General features: G+C 41.8%; 1 protein-coding gene across 11 annotated transcripts in view; it reads left to right on the top strand.

Moving 5' to 3' along the window:
* ITSN1 (intersectin 1) overlaps positions 1–19,985 on the top strand; it is a 249,074-nt gene that overhangs the window by 75,313 nt on the left and 153,776 nt on the right. For 10 of the 11 annotated variants that reach the window (XM_025281353.3, XM_044939433.2, XM_006048225.4 and 7 more), the window contains one exon: positions 11,211–11,371. In XM_025281353.3, the coding sequence (XP_025137138.1) occupies positions 11,211–11,371 (161 nt within the window). Of the gene's footprint in view, positions 1–4,870; positions 5,179–11,210; positions 11,372–19,985 lie in introns of those variants that run through there. The other variant, XM_044939431.2, reaches the window with a different exon arrangement.

Here is a 19,985-nt window from a genome sequence, read left to right as displayed (position 1 = left end):
AGAGTGAATGAAAGAGTGGCCAATATAGTTTTGGGTACTAGGTCTATGACTTTGGGAAGCTGTGGTGAATTCTTTGGCGAAGAGGCCATGCTTTCCTGCAATGGATGGTTCTTACAGTAGATTCTTCATTTCCCTGGGTTTCTTAGTGTTGTGGAGACAGCTTGCTGTAGTGCAAAGAACACATGCTATGTAGTTTGCGTCATCTGTACAACTATCTATCTTTATGGTTTGGAACATGTATTTATTCTCTCCCTGTCAGCCTCAGTTTTCAAATCTAGAAAATGGGAAGATGCATATTTATTTATAGGAGTATTGAGTGGTTTAGCAGAGACACTGTATACAAAGACCTTAGTGTGGGCCCTGGCGCATTACAGGGCCTCAAAACAAAACTTCAGGAAGGTGCCTGCTGTCATCATCAGGGACTGGGTGTCCACGTTGACTGAATTATCCAACCAGTTGCTTGTCCCCTTAGTTCATTAACTTTAAAATATTTTTAATTTTATGGAAATTAATAAAGTTGACGTAGTTCCTTATGGCCTTTAAGTGGAGTCTACAGTACATAGGCCTGATTATAAGTGTCATCAGTATGAAAATGATTTACTGTGCTCTGACATAACAAAACTTAGATGGGAATTTATGTATTATTTGTGAGTGGATATATTTGAATTGAAATTAAATGATACCCAGATTCCTGTGCTTTTTTTTGGTGTCTGCTTTGTTTTCTTTTTCCTGGTTCTCAGCATATTGGCTGCCAGACTGTCCCTTTTAACTATTATACCCTTCTTGTACTAAGTTCTGATCTATTTGAAGCAGAAAAATCAAACAAGGTTTTTGAAATCAAGTAACAAGTAGAGAGAAAAACACACAAAGAGAGGTAGACAGAACACTCATGTATCTCTGAGCAGTGTCACTGACATGTTGGTTAAGTGTGCTCAGTCACTTCAGTCGTGTCTGACTCTTTGCGACCCTGTGAACTGTAGCCCACCAGGCTCCTCTGTCCATGGGATGCTCCAGGTAAGAATACTGGAGTGGATTGTCATGCCCCCCTCCAGGGGAGCTTCCCAACCCAGGGATCGAACCTGCATCTCTTAAATCTCCTGCACTGGCAGGCAGGAGACTGCACTGGCAGCCCTGTTAAGTGCCTAAGTCTAAATGGGAAAGACTTGTGACGTCTGTGTTAAACTTCTGCTTTGTGTTCTGGTGATTGTGTTTCATGCAATCAACCAAGGTCACTCACTAGACTCTTCTTTTTCCAGATTAATTTCTTTCACTGAATTCTGCTCCTATACTGTATTTACAATCTGTGAAGGTTCATTCAAGAAGCAGTCTTGTGATGAATTACTGCAAGGAGATCTCACTTAACATTTGTTCACTCAGCAGTGGAAAAATATCTGTCAGATGTCTCCTGTGGACCAATGACTGTTGTAGGTGCTGGGAACATAGCTGTGAACAAAACTGACACAATTTGTGCTTTCATAGAGATTGTAATGCAGTGGAAGGAGATGGTCAATAACAGCATAAAAAGTGTCACATGTTAATAAGTGTAATGGAGAAAAACAAAGTATTATTTAATAAATTTCACTTCTTTCAATTAAGACAGTTAATTTTCCAAACTTTTTTTTCTTTGGTGGAGGAGCTGGGGTGGGGCACAGGGGAATTCCCTGGCAGTCCAGAGCTTACATCTCTGCACTTCCACTGCTGGGGGCCTGGGTTTGATTCCTGGTCAGGGAACTAAGATGTCACAAGCCAAAAATAAAAAAAGAACAAAACAAAACTGCTTTTTTGTTTGTTTGTTTCTGTTTTGTTTACCAGAGTACACTAAAGTAATTTTTGCCAACTTTTTCTTTTCATTGTGAAAAATTGTATTAACAGTGAAGATAATGAGTTGGCAGACTTAGGTTAAATCCAGAATGTTTTTTATCTTTCTTTTCTGACATTTTGTTAAATTTGTGACGGCATATTTTAGTTTCATCGAGAATTACTACTAGGGGGAAGAAACAAAACAAAACACACTTACACATCTATTGGGACTTCCCTGGTGGTCCACTGGCTAAGATTCCACATTGTCAATGCAGGGGGCTGGGGTTTGATCCCTGGCTGGGGAACTGGAGCCCACATGCTACAACTGAGACCCGCTCCTAGCCAAACAAAAACCCCCAAATCAAAAAAAACACACCTCCAAGTATCTTCCCAAAAGAAATAGCTTTGAAAGGTCATTGTAAATTTTATGAGGCACAGATGTCCTGCTAAGATGCTGGAATGGTGTGATGCAGAATGTGAGGAAGATCTGTCTTTTAGCACCGGCTTCTTCAGGGCTTCCCAGATGGCTCAATGGGTAAAGAATCCACCCGCCAATACAGGAGACTCGGGAGACGCAGGTTTGATCCCTGGGTCGTGAAGATACCCTGGAGGAGGAAATGGCAACCTACTCCAGTATTGTTGCCTGGAGAATCCCATGGACAGAGGAGCCTGGCGGGCTACAGTCCCTGGGGTAGCCAAGAGTCAGACATGACTGAGCGGCTGAGCACATGCAGTACAGTTGCTTATTCCCTTTGTAAGCCTGAGGAGTACTTCACCTCTTCATATTTTGGTTTTTAAGTTTATAAATAACAGCTGACCTGATGAAGTAGGTTTTCCTCCCTATCTTTGATACTAATCTTGTGTTCTCACTTGTTTTTTCTGATGGGGTCAAAGGCTTCAAAAGAAGCCCCTTCCCCTTTTGGTAGAGGAGTGGGTTTGAGTCTATAGAGTTTTAGGTGGTCCCTGTGCCACTCCTCTGGGGAAGAAGAACATTTTTGTATTGAGAATTAGGAACTTTTTCTAGTTTCTCTTTCTCTTTGTGCCTTTCTTTCTTTGCTCTAGACCACAGTTGAAATGTAGAAGTGATGGGGACTGCTGGGGAATATCTCTTAGAATTCATGTAGAAACTGTACTCCAGTTAATTTATTTATGAGCTTGGAACTAATACTTTAGAGATACGTATCTGTCCAGTCCAGTTTCTAATTAAGAATACAGGAAATCCTAAATTCTCCCTCAGAGGATGGAGTCAAGTCAGTGTGTTTAAAGCCAAATTATAACAGTAACCAAAGATGATTCCTCTCCCTAGAAATTGTCTTACTACTAAGGAGCTGAAAGGAAAGCCACCAATATCCTCTTATCTTTTGGCAACTTAAATGCTTAACATCGTTCCAACCTTAGGCTGGTGTGGAGACAGGAAGGAACAAGGCAGAGGGCAATGGACAAGAGCCTTGAATAGAAGACAGGTAGAGAGAAGACAAAGAAGTTGAATGAGGGCTTTGGAATCAGAGGCGGTAGGGGCCATGGAAAGAGGGGACAGAAGCTGTTAAGGAGAGAAGTGGGGGAAGAGAGGGAGCACTGCTTGGAAACAGCCCCGAGAGAGGAGGAGGAAGCCAGAGGCAGAAATTAGGGGCAGGGATCAGGGCAGTCACCCCTTAGGATACCATCTTAGGAACCTCTGAACATACGTCAGGAGGGCCTTCAGCCCCCAGCAAGATCAGTTTGCTAAAGTCCCTGGCCCCCCCAGACGTCATCCAGAACATTCCTGAGTCTTCACCATCTCAGTTCATGTTCGTGAGCATCTCTCCAGCTGGTGGGAGCCATGCCTGATTGCTCTCCTTTCGTTACCCTGCACAACCAGTCTATCAGCGTATACTTTTGACTCCGTTATAGACTGTATCCCCAATCTGGCCCCTGACTTTCTGTCTCCTTTGCTACCATCCTGATTTGTCACAGTGGGCCGAATAACTGTGCCCACGATCTGACCATCCTGACTGGAGTCTCTCTTTCACACTTGTCCCTTTAGATTCCATTCTCCAAGCAGCAACCCAACAATCTTTCAAAAAAGTAAATCCCGCCCCCCGCCAAAAGGTAAATCCATTTAAAACTCTTCATTAACAAGAAAACCCATGTGAACTGGGCTCTTGGCTGTTTCCCTCTTTTATTTTGTACCATTTCCTTCTTAATTTTTTGCACTCCGGTTTCACTGACCTTCTTTATATTCTTTAAATGCCTCAGGGTCATTGCACTTGGCATTTCCTCTCCCTGTCTTGCAGCTCTTCTAGATCCTTACATATCTGGCTGATTATCCATCAGGTTTCGATTCATGGGTCACCTTTCCTGAGAAGGGCTTCCTGAGCACTTGTCTAAAGTACTTTCCTCTCAGTTTTGGATGGACATGTACACAGGGCTGCATTTAAATGGGTAACCAGCAAGGACCTACTGTATAGCACAGAGAATCCTGCTCAATGTGGTGTGTCTGCCTGAATGGGAGGAGAGTTTGGGGAAGAATGGATACATGTATATGCATGGCTGAGTTCCTTTGCTGGTTACCTGAAACTATCACAGCATTGTTTCTTAATCAGCTATACTCCAATACAAAACAAAAAGTTTTAAAGGCTAAAAAATAAATTTTTTCCCTCTCCCTACCTGCTCCTGCCAACATCTTCTCTTTCCCATTGCTTTGCTTTATTTCTTTTCTTTTTTTTTTTTAAGATTTTTTTATGTGAACCACTCTTTATTGAATTTGTTACAATATTGCTTCAGTTTTATGTTTTGGTGGTTTTTTTTGGCCACGAGGTATGTGGAATCTTAGGTCCCCAACCAGGTATCGAATCCACACCCACTATCTTGAAAGGCAAAGTCCTAACTACCGGATCACCAGCGAAGTCCCCTTGCTTTATTTCTTAATAGCACTTATCAATATGTTGAGTAATCTGACTGGTTTTCTTGTGGAGTGTCTGCTTACACTGAAACAAGGGCAGGAACTTTGCCTGTCTTTACCTTAGTTTTAAGCCCATTTCCTGAATGGAGACCTTAGTAAGTGATCTTTTCAAAAAATATTTGTTGGGAAATTCCCTGGCAGTCTAGTGGTTAGGACTCTGCACTTTCACTGAGGTGACCTGAGTTCAGTCCCTAGTTGGGGAACTAAGATCCCACAAGCTGTGCTGCAAAGCCAAAAATTTTTTTTGTTGTTGGGTGAATAAACAAAGAGATGGTGAGTGACTGGACCAGATTAATCTGGACGGGGGAGGTGAGCAGCCTGCGATGGGCCTTTGTGGGTGAGGTGGCCTCGGCCTCCTAAAGGAACTGTCTGATGCAGTGAATGAGATGGAGTGGAGACAGGTCCTTCTTTCCCCTGAATCGTGTGATACAGACAAGGTAAGTTTCAGAAGGGCTACACGCCTGTCCACCGCAAACCCCAAACCCATTCAGTGGCGTTCAAGGTTACCTCATAGTTCTTTGGTTTACAGACTGAGGATGTACCAAGTGCTGTGTTCAGAAGTTACTTGAATGTTTTTTTCCTATGTGGACATGTACTCATTCAAAATACTACTAGGTTTATTTGTGTTTTTCTTTGTTATTGTTGTTGTTTTGTTTTTAATTAATTTTTATTGAAATATAGTTGATTTACAGTGTTGTGTTAGTTTCTGCTATACAGCAAAGTGAATCAGTTAATGTATAAACATACATCCTCTCTTTTTTTAAGATTCAATTCCCATATAGGTCATTACAGAGTATGGAGTAGAGTTCTCTGTGCTATTCAGCAGGTCCTTATTAGTTATCTGTTTTATATATGGTAGTATGTATATGTCAGTCCCAATCTCCTTTATCCACCCCCATCCCCTACCCCAGTTTTATTTGGTTTAGTTTTTATTCAGTTCAGGGATCTGCTCTCATCTTTGTGGACTTAATTTTATTTTTTGAATATGTAACACATTCAGTTCAGTTCAGTTCAGTTCAGTTGCTCAGTCGTGTCCGACTCTTTGCGACCCCATGAATCGCAGCACACCAGGCCTCCCTGTCCATCACCAACTCCCGGAGTTCACCCAGACTCACGTCCATCGAGTCCGTGATGCCATCCAGCCATCTCATCCTCTGTCGTCCCCTTCTCCTCCTGCCCCCAATCCCTCCCACCATCAGAGTCTTTTCCAATGAGTCAACTCTTCGCATGAGATGGCCAAAGTACTGGAGTTTCAGCTTTAGCATCATTCCTTCCAAAGAAATCCCAGGGCTGATCTCCTTCAGAATGGACTGGTTGGATCTCCTTGCAGTCCAAGGGACTTTCAAGAGTCTTCTCCAACACCACAGTTCAAAGGCATCAATTCTTAGCAAGGTTCCAAAAGCTTATTATCCTTTTGTTGTTTATTTCTGTGGGAAAAAAACGTGTCTCTAATATGTATGTGAATTTAAATTATTTCCTCTTCCTTCTACTTTGAAAGCAACCTCCTATAAATGTTCTTTTGTTCTTTCCTTTTCTCACTTAACAGCATATCCTAGAATCACTCATATCATTGCATAGAGATCTTTATTTTCTTTTTCCAGTTAGGTAATACTTATTGTGAATGGTATACCATAGTTTATTCAACCGGCTTCCTATGTTTTCTGCATTTGGGTTATTTCTAATATTTTACAGTTACAAATAATGCAGAAAGAATGAGCTAAAGCATGTGTTTTTGTATTGTTGGAGGTGTACCTTCAGGGTAAATTCATAGGATTGAGTTGCTGCATCAAAGAGTAAATCTATATGTAGTTCTGCAGGTGTTGCCAGATTTTCCTATGCTTGGAGTTGAAGCACTTTTTCCCATAGGATAAAAGAGGAATGTGTGGTTTATTTGTACAAATCGAACAAAAAACTTACCCTTAATATTCAGTATACTTGTGGACCTTTTCTCATCTCCACCATGCCTGTTGTTATATATAGATTTTAATATCAGACTAAACATCGAGTTTAAGATCAGTTTGTATTCAAGAGTCATAAATATTGTTTCACTTACTTTTTATTAAAAATATTTTTATTAGACTTTTTTTAACGTTGGAAGTTGTGTGAATTTAATTTCAGGATTCTCAGACTTTTAGTTAGTTTTCTGGGGTGATTATTAGAACTGAGTAAACTGAGAAATAACTATACATACGTAAAGCGGGCTTCCCAGGTGGCTCAGTGGGAAAGAATCCACCTGCCAGTGCAAGAGATAGGGGTTCAGTCCCTGGTACAGGAAGGTCCCCTGGAGGAGGGCATGGCAACCCACTCCAGCACTTGCCTGCAGAATTCCATGGACAGAGGAGTCTGGCGGGCTACAGTCCATGGGGTCGCAAAGAGTCAGACTAAGTGATTGCGCATACACATACACACAGGAGATGAAGTGGATAGCAGAGCTGAAATCATTTTTTGCAGAGAAAATTTGAGAAATAGAATTCTGACTCTTTTCCAGTGTCTTAGGAGGGATTGGAGAGAGTTGAGCTTTGTAGGAGTAACTGTTATAATTCTAAAAAGACCTTTGAATGTTTACTACCAAGGAATCCCAACAGCTATGTTATGTTAGTCGAGCAGAAGTTTTTAAAAAAATTCACACAAAATTGTTAGAAATGTTTTAGGATTTTAGTGAATGTTTAGAACCTGAGCATTACGTGTTTCCTCTCCTCTCCCATTGAGGCTTTTGCTAATTATGTCATTACTAGAAAGTCTTTTTCCCCTAACCCACTCATTATCCCACACTAGATATTTTTGTTTCTCTCTAGAAAATGTGTTTTGGGAGCAGTAGTGTGGGGAATAGAAAGTAGGAATCTATCTGCCGGGTTTTTTTTTTTTGTAAAGTATGCATGTCAGTATTGATCATTGGGAACCTTTATTATATCCTTGAAAACCATTTGAAATACTTGAATGTCTTTTAAAAAATATTTGAGGGACTTCTGTGGCCGTCTAGGGGTTAAGACTCCACGCTTGTACTGTGGGGTGGGGCAACAGGTTCGATCCCTGGTCAGGGAACTGTGATCCCACATGCTGCACAGTGTCCCCCAAAAAGGAAAAATTGGTAAAAGAAAGCTCACCATTTCATTTTATTGATTCAACTTACTTTATGAAACCTGAAAAACAGACTAAAAATAAAGCAACCAGAAACTAATCTCAGTTATGATCATAGACACAGAAAAATGAAAACAAAATCTTAGCAAATGGAATTCTACAATGTACAAAAACTATGACCAACTTGAGTTTATGCCAGGATTAGTTCAAGGTCAAGGAATTCCCTCAACATTATTTTGCTCAGTTGTGTCCGTCCAACTCTTTTCGATTCCGTGGACTGTACCCTGCCAGGTTCCTCTGTCCATGGAATTCTCCAGGCAAGAATACTGAAGTGGGTAGCCATTCCCTTCTCCAGGAGATCTTCCTGATCCAAGGATTGAACCCAGGTCTCCTGAATTGCAGTCTGATTCTTTATTGTCTGAACCACCAGGGAAATCCATATTATATCAGCAGATAAAAGGAAAAAGAAGATGTGTGTGATCAGGTCATCAGATGCTGATTAAACATTTGATAAAATGTATAGCAAGCATTTCTAGTAGAAAAAGGGAACTGCTTAAATATGTCAGATTACGTTCTAAAAATCAGTACCAAATATTACACTAAACAGTGAAACACTACAGCCATTTAACTTAAACTCAGAACTACCCTGGAATGCCCACTCAGTAATGTGATGGAGATAGTAAGAACAGTGAAAGAGGAAGGGTATAGCTATAGGAAACGAAAGCTAACTCTTTTGCTGTTTAGGTGATTGTGTAAGTTTCACAGAAGTTTGGTAAGATTGATCAGCCAGCAGAAATGATTATTAAAAGCAAAATTGTTCTCTGTGCTTGACATAAGCGTCTAAATATGGAAATGAGGAACCCGTTCTGTTTGAGTGACAGAAATGATAAAATTCCTAAGACCCCATTTAACGAGAATAGTAATTACTTATATGGAGAAAGTGATGTAATCTTTTTAACATTAGGAGAACTGAATGTACTGTTTTCTTTGGACAAACTATCATAAATATGTCAGTTCTATAAAAATTAATATATCTAATGCATTTCATCTTGGATTTCAGGAAAGTTGTTTGTAGAATAGATAAATTAAAGTTCATAGGGAAAAAGAAATGTCTGAATAGCCATTTTATTGGGATTTACAATGTTGTGTTAGTTTCTGCTGTATAGTGAAGTGAATCAGTTATACATACACGTATATCTACTCTGTTCTAGATTCTTTTCCCATGTAGGCCATTACAAGGTATTGTGTAGAACTCCCTGTGCTATACTGTAGGTCCTTATTAGTTATCTGTTTTATATATATTAGTGTGTATATGTCAACCCCAGTCTTCCAATTTATATCTCCCTGCCTTACCCCCTGGTAACCATAAGTTTGTTTCTACATCTGTAACTCTGTTTCTGGTTTGTAGATAAGTTCATTTCACTCTTGTTGTTGTTGTTTTTTTTTTAAGATTCCACATATAAACAATGTCATGTGGTATTTGTCTTTCTCTGACTTCACTCAGTATGACAATCTCTAGGTTCATCCAACAAGTTTTTTATTTATTTATTTTTTTTAATTGAAAGGTTTGTGTTGGTTTCTGCCAAACATCAACACAACAAGGCTTTTTTTCAATAAGCCTTGCCAGACACTGGAGTCAGTGCAATCAGATTATTGTCACGTTGACCTGGAAATTATTCAGAGTAGGTAATCCAGAAACAGATCTCATTTCATATAAACATTTAATAAACCACAAAAATATTTTTCTGCTTCAGCAAGAAAAGAATGGATTGGTTCCTAAACATTGCTGGGAAAGTTAAGTATCCATCTATCTGATGGAAGTCTGATTGAACCCTGGGGTAACATACCACACATATATGCAATTACAGTCAGTTTAAAGGTTGAAATGTAATAAAGTAGTGCAGTCTCAGAAAAGAAAGCTATGTGATCAAAGAAATATTTTACATGTATAAAAATGTAGAATTTCTGTATGCTGAAGAATTACACAAAATGGATCAAGTTTAAAAAATTCTTTCAGCAACTGACAGATAAACAGTTGATATGTAACATACAATGAGCTCTTTTAAACTGACAAGGAAAAGACGTGCAGTCCATCAGAAAACTTGGCAAAGGGTGTGAATGAGCAATTCATAGACGCATGAGTCCAAATGCTCAAGAAACATGGCAAGCGATGCTGAAGCTAGCAGTGAGAGAAATTCGGGTTCCATGGTGTATTGCTGGCAGGGGAGCTCCTATCTGAGGCAGGAGGATGGTTCGTGTGGCTGTAGTGTTTCCTTTATGATTTTATGAGCTTTACAAATTTTCCCGAGAGATAGTGTTGACTTTTAGAATTTTTAACATTTTTAAAGGTTTGTAATCTTTTTATGAGACTTTTCTCTGTGCCTCATGTTTTACTACTTTGCATTAACTCCAGCCATGTAGGGTTATTTTCTACGTAACGTTATTTTCTTTTGTGGACACAGTCTGTGGCTCATTTAAAAGATGGCTAAGGATTAAGTATTTTAATTGGAGTAACTGGTCTTAACATTTGAAGTTTCAAATAAAAATTTTGTTAAGACAGGTTTTAAAAAATAAATCTTTAGGCCTTTGATATCTAGACTTCAACAAATGAAATCCGAAGGACCGTTTTTTGTGCAGAAGAGGTTAAGTCACATGCAGTTTCAGTTTGCCAAAATGTAGTTTCCTGTTGCAAGTCCAGACTCTGTTCTTCTGTTTGGTTACTCTTCGTTGAGAAAAATACTTTATAAACAGCTTATTGAAAGTTGTGCTTGACCATTTATGTTTGAACACCACTTTCAGATAGTGTGTTTGTAAGCTCATTTAATTAATTTTCACAGCTTTAAAAGTATTGCCAGTATTACATTATAGTAGAGCATAGCATGTCACATCCCCGTGGTGAGGTTTGTAGAGCCCCACAGATGAGTTGATGCAATCTAATCAAGAATCTAGAAATAAACTCTTGTTTCCAAATACCTTTGTTTCCCCCATAATAGCTTAACAAAATTCAGTTTTAAAATGTACAGTTGAGTGTTTTTTAGTCTATTCAGAGTTGTGTAACCATCACCACTATCCATTTGAGAACATTTTCATTGCTCCAAAAACAAGCTCCATTTGGTGTCCATAGTATATGTCCTGACATTCAGACTGAAAATTACCTTGTGTATCATATAAATAATGCATGCATATAAGTGAAGACTAACACAGTAAAACATAATTCGTAGTTATGTAAAACCTATTCAGTTTTTCCCTACAGCTTGGTAAACAAGTTTTGTTTTGTTTTCCCTGGGACTAAGGGAGCTGACTCTTTAGTTTTTGTGTGGGTGGGACTGGTGGTTTGGGAAAGGTTCTTTTAAGGTCACAGTCATTCTGAGCCCATGCTGTTGTTCTGCAGGGCGCTCGCTGATATGAATAATGATGGAAGGATGGATCAAGTGGAGTTTTCCATTGCTATGAAACTCATCAAGCTGAAGCTCCAAGGATATCAGCTCCCCTCTGCACTTCCCCCTGTCATGAAACAGCAACCAGTTGCTATTTCTAGTGCACCAGCGTTTGGTGAGTCTAAAAGGAATCGGTTCGTATATTTCATTGTCTGTTTTTAAAATAAATATTTCCTTCTCCCTGCCATCTCAGTTTGTAGTACTGAAATTCTAGGAGACATTCAGTCTGAAAAATGATATCCCTGTGCACAAAGATAATGCTGGAAGGGGAGAAAGCGAAAAAAGAAAGAAATGAAAGCAAAGGTGCAGATTGTCAGGGGAAAAGGAATAAACTTGCAGTGTCTGTTGCATCTTCTCTCTCTTTCTTGCCCCTATTGGATTCTTGACCCTTCTTCACATACTTCCCTTTGGTTTTGTGTTTTCTAGAGCATCATTTTGTTTCCTTGTGCTCCTTTTGTTTATAGTATCAAGAGAAATGTATTTTTTTAATAATAGTTGAGGCACTTGGTTACATTATGTTACTTCTTCACACAAAATGCCACGGGGAGGAGGGAATGAAAGTTATTATCCCAATTTAAAACATAATTCCATAAAATGCCATCTTTTAGTCAGATATTTTTTCTTAAACATTAATTGGTAGGCATGTTCCTGGCGGTCCAGTGGTTAAGACTTCAAGCTTCCAATGCATAAAGCATGGGTTCGATTCTTGGTCACGGAACTAGATACCACATGCCTTATGATATAGCCAGAAAAAAAGAAAATTAAATGATAATTAGTTGACTAAGATCACAGTCGATTCTGCTTTCTTTTTCTTTTCTTTTTTTGAACTTTATTGTGTGGCATGTTGGATCTGAATTCCCTGACCAGGGATCAAACCTGTGTCCCCTGAAGTGGAAGCTGTGCTGTGCTGTGCTTAGTCACTTAGTCCTTATGACCCCATGGACTGCAGCCTTCCAGGCTCCTCTGTCCATGGGGATTCTCTAAGCAAGAATTCTGGCCTGGGTTGCTATGCCCTGCTCCAGGGAATCTTCCCAACCCAGGGATCAAACCCAGATCTCCTGCATTGTAGGCGGATTCTTTACCAATCGAGCCACCAGGGAAGTGGAAGCTAGCAGAGTCTTAACTGCTAGATCATGAAGGAAGTCCCCAACAATTCTGATTTCTTCTCTGTTCTCACCCTAGGCTTTAATTATTTAGCTTGATTTAAAGATTACAGTAATAAGATCCAACATGTGATTCTTGGGAAAGTTCTTAGACAGTTTATAAACAAAACAGAAAAATGGTGGATAGAGTTTCCCTCCCTCCCTTCATCCTCATATATCTGATGACAGGTGATAAAGTGAAGGAGGTTTGGGAGGGGGCAATCATAGTCATTCAGGTTGTCTCTGATACAGTTAATGATGCGTGTGTCCTCAGTCGTGTCTGACTCTTTGCAACCCCATGGACTGTAATCCGCCAGGCTCCTCTGTCCATGGGATTTTACAGACAAGAATACTGGAGTGGTTTGCCATTTCCTCTTCCTAGAGATTTTCCCAACCCAAGGATCAAACACGCATCTCCTACGTCTCCTGTATCTGCAGGCGGGTTCTTCACCACTGAGCCACCTGGGAAGCCCACAATTAATGATCAGCTGAGATAAATAAATGGCGTACTTAAGAGGTTCACTATTAAAAGCACACTGTGCATTGCCTTTCTTTCGGTGAGTTTGTGCCACAAGTCTGGGTATGTTAGGGAAAAGGTCCAGGTTTTGGGTTAGGCAAATAAGACAGTGATCCAAGAGAAGGAGGAACAATGCAAAGTCACACGAGAGCTAGAGGTGGACGGGCAGAGGTGAACAGTGCTGTGGGCTGCTCCGAGGGACCAGCGCCCTCCCTGGCCATCTTCCACCATGTATTCCCAGTTCTGAGCCCTCCGTTAACCAGCTTATTTCAAAGGGGTGGTTGCTCCGAATGCCTGACGGTGCTTGTAGCTAAAACAACTACAGGGTGTTTGGTTGCTTTTGGCCTCCCTTCTGAGGCTGCAAGAAGAAACCTTGGTGTGGAGAAAGGGTCAGATAACCACAGGCATCCCATTTCCTCTTTTCCCCTCAAACCCAGGTGTCAGTAATTCTTCCTCTGACATGTAATATGCCTTCTCTGATTCCGCTCTGCTGTAGGGATTTCAGCTCTAGGGACATTGCTGACTTATTTTCAGGAGCAGTGGCATCATTGTACAGAGGGTTTTACAGTCACTTAAGTAACCTGCCCAGCCTCTAAAGGAAGCCAGGATTTTTTTTTTTTAATTGAAGGATAAGTGCTTTACAGAATATTGTTGATTTCTGCCAAACATCAACATGAATCAGCCACAGGTATACATATGCAGGATTTTTTTTTTTAACTTAAAAATATTTTTAAAATGTTTTTGGCCATGCCTCGCAGTATATAGAATCTAGTTCCCCGACCAGGGATCAGACCCATGCCCCTTGCCGTGAAAGCGCTGGAATCTTAACCACTAAACCCCAAGGGAGGTCCCTGGGAAGCTGGGATTTCTTAACTGCCCTCCTGCCATTCAGACCTTAGCTCTTCCCCTTGGCTTCTCCACTGCCTTTCCTCCCATCATTCTCGTCACATCGACCTTCTCAGTAAACTCTTTTCCAGAGGATTAATCGTGAGGGAATAACAGACGATAAAGAGAAGTTAAAAGTACATGGTCCCAATCCCCACTTTTGCCCAAGTTTACTCAAAAATCTGGCCTTTGCCAAAGTAATTTTTTTCTTATGATTCTTCTGGCTAATTGAAAACATAACTTATTACTATTATCGGTATTTTCTAATTAGTATGAGACTTTGTCTGACCATGGGTTTTCTATCCCTGTGGTCTGTCTTCACATGTAGTGTGTTTTTTGGTCACAACAGTAACCCTGAAAGTGTGCAACGGATTGTTGACCCTCTTACACAAAGGAGAGAACTGAGATGCCAAGAAGTTGAACACCTACGCATATTCCAAGGGGCTCCCCTGGTGACTCAGAGAATAAAGAGTCTGCCTGCAGGGTGGGAGACCCAGGTTCAGTCCCTGGGTTGGGAAGATTCTCTGGAGAAGGGAATGGCTACCCACTCCAGTATTCTTGCTTGGAGAATCCCATGGAGCCTGGAGGGTTACAGCCCATGGGGTTGCAGAGAGTCACACATGACTCAGGAGTAACACTTCCTTTCATGTTTCTGAAAGGGAGGCAGAGCCTCTTTAAACTCAGTTGTCCTCAAGGCGTTTGGTTTCCTCTTTTCCTTCTCTCTTCCCACCTTCATTATCACCAGATCATCAGAGTGACACAGGGCTTCATCACTCTCCCAAGGTTAATGCAAATGTTAACCCACCGTGGAATTTAGGCTGGCTAGAGCGACTTCACTTTCACTTTTCACTTTCATGCATTGGAGAAGGAAATGGCAACCCACTCCAGTGTTCTTGCCTGGAGAGTCCCAGGGACGGCAGAACGTGGTGGGCTGCTGTCTATGGGGTCGCACAGAGTCAGACACGACTGAAGCGACTTACCAGCAGCAGCAGCAGCAGCAGAGGTTGAATAGTCATTTTGTTAAGAAGAGGAAAATGGGGTGCAGTGATACTGTGATTTGCTTAAGGGTGCCCGGCCGTATTCCAGGACATTCTGTGATGAGTATGCCTCATACCTTCTCCCTTCAGTGTATTTGCACACACCATCATTCTTCTTTGACTCTGGACTCAGATATTTCAGGGAGAGGTTGTTGTAATTGTTTCTGTTTTTTTTGCCAGAGTCCACAGTTTTACTGGGTCAAACCAATCAGTATCTTTAAGTCCCGACTGTGTGTCCTAGTTGCTGGGAAGGGGGTGGTGAGTAAAACGTCGTGACTCCAGTAATTATGGAACTTGTTGGCAAGTTAGGGGAAGAAACAAATAGACAAATAGTTCTGTGAAACAGGGTGATATGACAGAGACCCAGGGCTTCCCAGGTGGCAGTAGTGGTAAAGAACTCACCTGCGTTCCATCCCTGGGGCAGGATCCCCTGGAGGAGGGCATGGCAACCCATTTCAGTATTCTTGCCTGGAGCATCCCATGAACAAGGGAGCCTAGCAGGCTACAGTCCATAGGGTTGAAAAGAGTGGAGACTAAAGCAACTCAGCTCCCATGCACTCATGAGAGGCGCAGAGAGGACCAGGTGGCTGTGGCTCAGGCACTGAGTTGTATCTGACTCTTTGCGACTCCATGGACTGCTGCAGCACCTCCCAGAGCTCGCGCAAACCTGTGTCCATGGAGTCGGTGGTGCCCTCCAAACATCTCATCCTCTGTCATCTCTTTCTCCTCCTGCCTTCAATCTTTTCCAACATAAGTCTTTTCCAGTGAGTTGGCTCTTTGCATCAGGTGGCCAAAGTATTAGAGCTTCAGCTTCAGCATCAGTCCTTCCAGTGAATACTCAGGGTTGATTTCCTTTACGATTGACTGGTTTGATCTCCTTGCAGTCCAAGGGATTCTCGAGAGTCTTCTCCAGCACCACAGTTCGAAGGCATCAATTCTTTGGCACTCAGCCTTCTTTATAGTCCAGCTCTCACATCCATACATGACTGCTGGAAAAACCATAGCTTTGACTAGATGGACCTTTGTAGGCATAGTAATATCTCTGGTTTTTAATATGTTCTCTAGGTTAGTCATAGCTTTACTTCCAAGGAACAAGTGTCTTTTAATTTCATGGCTGAAATCTACAGTGATTTTGGAGCCCAAGAATATAAAGTCTGTCATTGTTTCCATTATTTCCCCATCTATTTGCCATGAAGTGATGGGACCAAATGCCATGATCTTTGTTTTCTGAATGTTGTTTTAAGCCTGCTCTTTCTCTCTCCTCTTTTACCTTCATCAAAAGGCTCTTTAATTCCGCTTCGTTTTCTGCCATAAGGGTGCCTATGACAGATCTGCATCTGCGTATCTGAGGTTATTGTTATTTCTCCTGAGACCAGGTGGTTAGGGAGAATTTACCCAGGCAATAACTTTTGAGCTGGCTTAGGTATGGGGGGAGAGAACCCTCCTGGCAAAAATAACGGGTCCTAAGGCAAAGCTTCATGTGTCAGAGGAACGATAATGAGAGGCTTGCACCTGATGTCCTTAGGGCTTCAGGTCGGGGAGGTAAAGTAGGAGCCAGGTGGTTTGGGACCTAATAAAACCACTAAGTGAACTGAAAGTCACTTAGTCATGTCCAGTTCTTTGCAGACCCATGGACTGCAGCCTGCCAGGCTTCTCTGTCCATGGGGTTCTCCAGGCAAGAATACTGGAGTCGGTTGCCATTTCCTCCTCCAGGGAATTTTCCTGACACAGGGATCAAACCCAGGGCTCCCACATTGCAGGCCGATTCTTTACCACTGAAACCACTAAAGAGCTAGCATTTTTTTCTAAGTAAGTTCAGTTGAAAACTTTTGAACAGGATATAAATGGCTGATAGACTTTTAAAAAAATAAAATCTATGTTATCTGAAGATGGTTTTGGTTTTTTTGTGTGGGTTTTTTTTTGTCGTTGTTGTTGTTTTGTCATTTGTGTTATCTGAAGACTAGATTACAGGGGACAAGCCTAAAATCAAGGACATCGATAAAGAGGCTTTTTCCATAGGCAAGAGATTATGGTAATTTAGATCTGGCCAGTGATAATCAATGTGGAAAATAGCTTAGAATTAGTTTCATCGTATCCTGTATTGTGGAGGAAAAGTAAATCAGATTTTGACCATATTAGGCTTGAAGGGCCTTGCTGATTTCAAAGTCGAGATATTAGGGAGGCAGATAAATCTGTAATGTCTGCAACGCAGGAGGGATTCTCAGCTCTGGTGAGTTTGAGTATGGATGGCAATGAAAGCCCTGGGACTGGATACAGGATCTTAGAGAGAAAGCTGGGAGAGGATTTCAATCTTAAATGGAACCAGAGGATATATACAGTGGAGAATCTCATGCATGAATCCTCAGGAAAATGAAACTTAAGAACAGAGGTACTACTGTCAGGGATTTACAGAAAATGGAAACTGATCTGTTGACTGATGAACCTCCACCAAGAGTTTCTCCTCTTCCTCAAGCCAATGAACTTAGCTTGGATTCTAACTGAATTCCCTCCTCTTTATGATCCTTATCCATAAATCCAGCCCACCCCAAACCCTCAAAGGACTCACTTGTAGCTTACTACAGTTGGTATGTCTAGAATTGCAATTCTTGGGGCTTCCCTCATGGTCCAGTGGTTAAGACTCATCACTTCCAATGCAGGGGGCACGGGTTCGATCCGTGGTTGGGGAACTAAGATCCCACATGCCTCCCAACCAAGAGAGAGAGAAAAAAGAAAGACATCAGAATTGTAGTTCGTCTGCTATTCCTGCATAAGCTCAACTTCCGGTGATTCAGTGTCCCTCTTCATTTAGGTGGACAGAGTGTAGCTAGAGTAGGCAGAACACTTAAGGTCACACCTTGTTTCAAGGGTGGGGCTCCATGTTTGAGTTGCTTCTGTGCTGTGCTTAGTCACTCAGTCATGTCTGACTCTTTGTGACCTCATGGACTGTAGCCTGCCAGGCTCCTCTGTCCATGGGGATTCTCCAGGCAAGAATACTGGAGTGGGTTGCCATGCCCTCCTCCAGGGTATCTTCCCAACCCAGGAATTGAACCCAACTCTTTCACATTGCAGGCAGATTCTTTACCATCTGAAACACCAGGGAAGCCCAAGAATACTGGATTGGGTAGCCTATCCCTTCTCCAGGGAATCTTCCTAACCCAGTAATCTAACCGGGGTCCCCTGTATTGCAAGTGGATTCTTTACCAGCTGATCCACCAGGGAAGAGTTGCTTCTGAGGGACTGAGTAAGAATAGGACGCGAGAGTGATTGGATTTGACATTTGATAAGATGGGTTTGGGCCTGATCTTGGGCATCCCTAGTGGCTCACAGTAAAGAATCTGCCTGGGTTCAACCCCTGGGTCAGGAAGATCCCCTGGAGAAAGGAATGGTAACCCACTCTGGTATTCTTGCCTGGAGAATCCCATGGACAGAGGAGACTGACCGGCTATAGTCCATGGGGTTGCAAAGAATCGGGCACTACTGAACAACTTACGCTTTCACTTTCACTTTGATGAGCAGTTTCCTTGGAGTGGGAGGGACAGAAGCCTGCTGGAGGCCTGGGAGGGCAGAAAGTTTAACCGTGAGGTGGAGCCTGTCAGCTAAAGGATAGCATGTTGATGGTTGGAAAGGCTCCCGTGTTTTTAGAGTCTAGGGGAAAATTCAGTGGTTGAGGAGAGCGTGGAAAATTTCATGAATTGAGACTTAGCACCATCAAGAGAGATGGCATCTAAAACCTTGCCTGGGGGATGTGTTTGTTTAGAGGTATCCAGAAAATGCCATTCATTCAGAAGAGGCCGTCACTTGGTAAGAGGGGCAATTTAAAAGCTGAGTAGGTAACTGAAATGGACAAATCATGGTGTTAAGACAATAATGATGGGGGTTGTCCCTGGATTAGAAAACTTGCAAGATCTGGTCCCTATGGACTCTTCAAACTGACCAACAAGGCTGCCTTTGATGATCGGATCCCACACCAAGGAGGAATGACTGGGAGTGAGTAAAGATTAAACAGGGCAGGGACGCAGAGACAGGAGGATGAGAAGGTCCAGACTACGTGGGGGAGGAGACTGAACCCGCCCAGGAAGCCAGGCTCACACTTCAAAAGGAGCAACAGGCAGCATCAGGCAGGGTCAAATCCCACACACAGTTATTATTAGAGAGGAGACGATGGAGAGACCAGCAGCACCCTCATGGACAGTGGCCGCACACCAGTGACCGACTATTTCAAAACAAGCTGAGAGGCACTAAGAAAATGGTGCAAGTCATGAACGACTGGCATCGATCTGAATTTTTTAAAACTCCAGAAATCAGGTGACCGCTCCAGAAAGAATGAGACATAAAAGAAAAAGTTGTTTCAGAAATGAAGAGTGAACCAGAGGCAGCACGAGAGAGACTGAAGAGAAACAGAAAGCAAAAAAAAAAGAGGACAGTTTCGAGCATTAAAAGGAAACAACAAAAGAGACAAAAAGAATTTGATAACAAGTGCCAAATGATGAAGGTGAAGAGAACTGACTAGCTGGTTAGGTGGGGCCTCTGAAGAAGAAAACCAGAGCAAGGGAAGGGAAATGAGAAAAGCTAGTTCAAGACAGCTTTCCTGACACAGCAAGTTTGAAACTAAATTTGAACAAATAAAGCATGTGCCTAGGAATATTGTCCTTAAGAGGATCAAGACTAAGATCTATTCTAGTAAAACAAAAAGTCACTTGGGCACAAGCAAAAAGAAAGCACGTGGCTAACAAGAAAGAGAATTAGAGCATCTTCCGACTTCTTCCTGCCAGAAAGAAATGAAGTGACATATTTAAGATTCTCAAGGAAAGAATCGGCCAAGAATTTTGTATCCAGAAAAAACACACCAACCAACTTTCTAACTCTGCGGACACTGACTTTATATCTTATAATTAAATTCAATTCTGACACTCACTCTGGTCGTTAGTGTCAGATTCCACAGGCTTCAGTCCCACAAGACTGACCTCACTTTAGATCTGAGTCACAAGTGCTGGGCCCCAGTACTGTCTGACTTGGCTCCAGAGTCAAGACTACAGAGTTGTTGTTTGGTCGCTAACTCATGTCCAACTCTTTGTGACCCCTTGGATAGCGGCACTCCAGGCTTCCTTGTCCTTCACCATCTCCCAGAGTTTGCTCAAACTCATGTCC

Source organism: Bubalus bubalis, chromosome 1 (genome assembly GCF_019923935.1).
Source record: "Bubalus bubalis isolate 160015118507 breed Murrah chromosome 1, NDDB_SH_1, whole genome shotgun sequence".
Classification (NCBI taxonomy): Eukaryota; Metazoa; Chordata; class Mammalia; order Artiodactyla; family Bovidae; genus Bubalus; species Bubalus bubalis.
The sequence above is the reverse complement of the archived record's forward strand: the minus strand, read 5'-3'. Positions and strand labels throughout refer to the sequence as shown.